This window comes from Cyclopterus lumpus, chromosome 19, assembly GCF_009769545.1.
Source record: "Cyclopterus lumpus isolate fCycLum1 chromosome 19, fCycLum1.pri, whole genome shotgun sequence".
In the NCBI taxonomy this organism is placed as follows: domain Eukaryota; kingdom Metazoa; phylum Chordata; class Actinopteri; order Perciformes; family Cyclopteridae; genus Cyclopterus; species Cyclopterus lumpus.
The window spans coordinates 17,884,158-17,889,157 of NC_046984.1; the positions used below are offsets into that span (position 1 = coordinate 17,884,158).

The 5,000-nt window shown below is 49.2% G+C and overlaps 2 protein-coding genes across 2 annotated transcripts in view; both read left to right on the top strand.

The window, feature by feature from the left end:
• rnf213b (ring finger protein 213b) overlaps positions 1 to 2,307 on the top strand; it is a 29,757-nt gene extending 27,450 nt beyond the window's left edge. Inside the window, exons 54-59 of the mRNA XM_034557975.1 lie at positions 105 to 347; positions 970 to 1,102; positions 1,193 to 1,276; positions 1,385 to 1,541; positions 1,663 to 1,864; positions 1,950 to 2,307. Of these exons, the coding sequence (XP_034413866.1) occupies positions 105 to 347; positions 970 to 1,102; positions 1,193 to 1,276; positions 1,385 to 1,541; positions 1,663 to 1,864; positions 1,950 to 2,072 (942 nt within the window). The 3' untranslated portion in view covers positions 2,073 to 2,307. The remainder of the gene's footprint in view (positions 1 to 104; positions 348 to 969; positions 1,103 to 1,192; positions 1,277 to 1,384; positions 1,542 to 1,662; positions 1,865 to 1,949) is intronic.
• A 1,268-nt stretch (positions 2,308 to 3,575) lies between these two features.
• Positions 3,576 to 5,000, top strand: part of LOC117748388 (E3 ubiquitin-protein ligase RNF213) — a 2,011-nt gene continuing 586 nt past the window's right edge. The window contains exons 1-3 of the mRNA XM_034558084.1: positions 3,576 to 4,063; positions 4,171 to 4,260; positions 4,704 to 4,882. Coding sequence (XP_034413975.1) covers positions 3,821 to 4,063; positions 4,171 to 4,260; positions 4,704 to 4,882 — 512 coding nt within the window. The 5' untranslated portion in view covers positions 3,576 to 3,820. The remainder of the gene's footprint in view (positions 4,064 to 4,170; positions 4,261 to 4,703; positions 4,883 to 5,000) is intronic.

A 5,000-nucleotide genomic window follows, 5' to 3' on the forward strand; every position in this document is an offset into this window, starting at 1 on the left:
TCATTAAAATACTTAATTTGGACCTGAATCCTACTAACTCCACATACGCTGGTTTGAAGCTGAATTAACCCTTTAGGGCGACCGGTTGCTTCTCCTGTGTGCAGAGTTTGCAGAAGCGCCTGACCGCGGCTCAGGAGAGAGTCGGCGATGACGACGGACTCGCCGGGAGTCCCCTGATGACCCTCCTCTTCGGGGACCCCGGGGCCATGTTGTCCCTCCCCTCCGACTGCCCGACGCACCGCTCCTCCTTCTGGACTCTGCAGGAGGCCATGACGGTGGAGCGCTTCACTCAGCTGGTGGGAGAAGCCGAGGGCTCCTTCCCGCTGCTGAGCCTGTTCCTCCAGAAGGTACCGGTCCTCCTACCGGGACCCAGTGGGGGGGTAGTCCACATCCACTCAGCTATCAGCTACCGTTAATTAAATAAGTTATTTGAATAAAAGAAAGTGTTTAGAAGCATAATCTGCATCAAAAACACATAATAGATATTAAAAAGAAATAATTTTAAGTGCATTTTAAGTTTTATTATGTTGCTTTATAACTCAAAATACATCGAATTTGTCAGGAGAATGTTTTATTAATTTAATAAACACCAAATAAACCACATTTGTTGGAGATTAAATGGAATTTGGAATGTTAACTGTTTAGAACCAAAAAGAAGTATTAACTTTCTACATTTTTACATTTATTGATGAGCTCAAATATAACAAGTGATTTTTAAATGGCCGCTTGTAACTGAAATGTGTTGAGTCCGATGTTTTCAACAGCTTTATTCACCGTTGTTCAAGCCATTTGAAAAACGCCTAAAAGTCTGTCGGGAACAACACGGCAGCACCTTCATCCCGTCTGAAGAAAAAGACGTGTTATTATTAATCTGATGTTATAATTTTTTTTAAGACACACAACAAACGTAAACAGTGTTACTAAACTAAACGCGACCCATTGATTGACATGCGCTGACTCCTCCCACAGATCCGCAGTGTGCGCCGGCTGCACCACCTCCCTGAGTTGGCTGCGTTACAGGCCGACCTGCTGAGGGCGCTTCCCCCGACCTCACGCTCCGCAGACCAGACCGTTGCCCAGATGTTACGCAAGATACCAGCGGGTAAGTCAAGCATTTTTTAATTCACCACAACAACAACAACAACGATGACACGGGGGACACACGTGCTGAGCTTTCTCGTTCTCATGTCAGGATACCAGAGGAAGAGGCTGCAGGAGAGAGTGGAGACGTTCATGGAGGTGTGGAACTGCCTCAGAGCCGAGGTGGCCAACAGCTGTAAGACCTCCGTGTGGGAATGTTCCTCGAGGAACCACTCGTTGGGTTTCCCTATATATATATATATATATATATATATATTTATCTTGTTCCTGTGTGTGTTTATAGCAGCAGACTCGGGTTTGGATGTGAACTTGACGGCCGAGAGCCCCGCGGAGGTTCTGACTCCGAGCCGACACGGACCGGGGGCGTGTCTCCGAACTCTAGTGGACTTCCTGTCGGAGACCCACAACAGCCTGGTGCGAGCGAGCCAGCAGGAGGACGGGTCAGTACATCCGAGGTCTTCTTCTTCTACAAAGTGTCGCTCTGCTTTCCTCTGAGAGCACCAGCTGGTTCTTCTCGAAGCTAAACCTGTGGTTGACCCGGCGGCCATGTTTCCCATGCAGTGGATACAGCGTTCCTCTGGAGAACGTCTCGGAGACCCAGCTGACTCTGTGCAGCCCGGAGAGAGAGCTGCTCCCTCTGGTTCTGGCCCACTGCCACTACACCTTGAAGAAAGGTGAGGAGACGGACAGGAACTACGACCTGCCGGGGATCCAGACCCAGCTGGCCCGCCGCTTCCTGGCCGGGAAACCACTCATCCAAGCGGTAAAGAACCCAATCTGAACCGATCCCTCAGCTGCACGTGGAACCAAACCGCCTGCTAACCAGAACCCTCTCCCACCACAACCAGGACACCTCCAGGTACTTGAACAGGCACCTGCAGGACTTCTCTGTGGTTCTTCACGAGGTCCGGGACAAGATCCATCAGGTGAGGCCAGAGTCTTCACCTGCGAGCAACCGATCGGATCCTTGAGACGGTCGTCCAGACGACACCGACATATCTGCATGGGTTGCTGTGGTAACCACGAAGATGACGGTGATGAGGATGAAGGTTTAGGGAGCGGAGAGGGAGCGCTGATGAAGACGATTTATTTAGGCGTCAGTCCACGGACTGTTCTCCTCCATGTTCTCCTCCATGTTCTCCTCCATGTTCTCCTCCATGTTGTCCTCCATGTTCTCCTCCATGTTGTCCTCCATGTTCTCCTGCATGTTCTCCTCCATGTTCTCCAACATATTTTCCTTCATGTTCTCCTCCATGTTGTCCTTCATGTTCTCCTTCATGTTCTCCTGTATGTTCTCCTCCATGTTGTCCTCCATGTTCTCCTCCATGTTCTCCTCCATGTTCTCCTCCATGTTGTCCTCCATGTTCTCCTCCATGTTCTCCTCCATGTTCTCCTCCATGTTCTCCTCCATGTTGTCCTCCATGTTCTCCTCCATGTTGTCCTCCATGTTCTCCAACATGTTCTCCTCCATGTTCTCCTGCATGTTCTCCTCCATGTTCTCCAACATATTCTCCTTCATGTTCTCCTCCATGTTGTCCTTCATGTTCTCCTTCATGTTCTCCTGTATGTTCTCCTCCATGTTGTCCTCCATGTTCTCCTCCATGTTGTCCTCCATGTTCTCCAACATGTTCTCCTCCATGTTCTCCTGCATGTTCTCCTCCATGTTCTCCTTCATGTTCTCCAGCATGTTCTCCTGCATGTTCTCCTCCATGTTCTCCAACATATTCTCCTTCATGTTCTCCTCCATGTTGTCCTTCATGTTCTCCTTCATGTTCTCCTGTATGTTCTCCTCCATGTTGTCCTCCATGTTCTCCTCCATGTTGTCCTCCATGTTCTCCAACATGTTCTCCTGCATGTTCTCCTCCATGTTCTCCTTCATGTTCTCCAGCATGTTCTCCTCCATGTTGTCCTCCATGTTCTCCTTCATGTTCTCCAACATGTTCTCCTCCATGTTCTCCTCCATGTTCTCCTTCATGTTCTCCTCCATGTTCTCCTTCATGTTCTCCTCCATGTTCTCCTCCATGTTCTCCTTCATGTTCTCCTTCATGTTCTCCTCCATGTTCTCCAACATGTTGTCCTCCATGTTCTCCAACATGTTCCTCCAACATGTTCTCCTCCATGTTGTCCTCCATGTTCTCCTTCATGTTCTCCTCCATGTTCTCCTCCTTGTTGTCCTCCATGTCCTCCTTCATGTTCTCCTCCATGTTCTCCTCCATGTTGTCCTCCATGTCCTCCTTCATGTTCTCCTCCATGTTCTCCTCCATGTTGTCCTCCATGTTCTCCTTCATGTTCTCCAACATGTTGTCCTCCATGTTCTCCTTCATGTTCTCCTCCATGTTCTCCTCCTTGTTGTCCTCCATGTCCTCCTTCATGTTCTCCAACATGTTCTCCTCCATGTTGTCCTCCATGTTCTCCTTCATGTTCTCCAACATGTTGTCCTCCATGTTCTCCTTCATGTTCTCCTCCATGTTCTCCTCCTTGTTGTCCTCCATGTCCTCCTTCATGTTCTCCAACATGTTCTCCTCCATGTTGTCCTCCATGTTCTCCTTCATGTTCTCCAACATTCTGCTGTCAGTCTTCCTAAATCTTGTTTTATTTCAGTATATTTAGTTTAGAACAATCACCTTCAATCTTCTGCCGATGAATCATTCAGAATGATCTGGTGCCTCTTTGAGGATTCTCGTGGTTTGCTGCCTCCTCCCTCGGTGCGACCTTGAGGATGCTCCCTAGGTTCCTTCCCTTCACTCTCCCGTCTGTCCTCCAGGAGCCTCTGAAGGGCTCGGTGAGCGGCGCCATGAGGACGGCGCTGCGTTCCTACACCGACGTCTGCGACGCGCTCCACGTGGTGGAGATCGGCCTGCGCCTGCTCGGCAAGACGGGCGGAGACCCGCGAGCCCGGCTGCTGTTCTACCTCGCCGACTCGCTGCAGCTGGAGCCGCAGATATCCGGCACGGTAGCCAAGGTAGGCGCCTCCTGAGACACCTGCCTGCTGCGTGAAGAATGTGAACCGGTTTGCTTCTGAAACGTTGAACCGGTCTGCTTCATCCTCGTCTTCGTCTTCGTCTTCAGGGTCTGGGGGAGAGCAACCTGGAGCACAGCGTGTTCACCTGGCAGCTCCTGACCTTGTGGAAGTCTGAGCTCATGCTGAACATCAAGCAAGTGAGTCACAAATGGAGATATTTTAACTATTTTTGAGAAGAGCATTGTGCAGAAATTCCAAAAATAGTTTTATTTCAGATATTTCAGATCAGAAAGCCTAAAACGAGACCATAAAGGATCGTTAAATGTTCATTAATCATCAAAAAATAATATTTATCGAAATAAATGTATCTCTCTCAGGCTCTCATGAAATATAAAATAAAATATATTATAAAATAATGACACTTAATACAATTATACAATTTTTAGGACTTTTATTAGATCATACAAGTATAACAAACAATAATCCTATTTTTCCGTTACAACGGTTAAACCTTTAAAGAATTTGAAATGCATAAATCCGTGACAGCCTCTCCAGCGTTTGTTTTCGCCCGTGACCTCCGCTGACCCCCAGCGGCTGACCCCAAACACCAGTGAAACGTTCTGCTCAATTCCCGTTTCAGGACCCGTTTCCGAAGCTCGGCTCCGAGTTCCGGCAGAAGCTGACGGACGGAGCGCGCAAAGAGCTGAAGGCGTTCCTCGCCGTCGCGGACGTGGACGCGTTCTCTTTGGAGCTGCATGAAGTCCTGCTGCTGAAGGCCAGCCACGCCGCGCCGGAGCAGCGTTTCCACGCCCACTGGGAGTGAGCACAAACCATCTGCTGTTTGCATTACTTCCACCTATTCCCCGGTTCATGAGCGCTTGTTTGTGGGCGCCTGAATGTGAGACGTCAGTTCAAAGGTTACCGCCCTGGTCTAAAG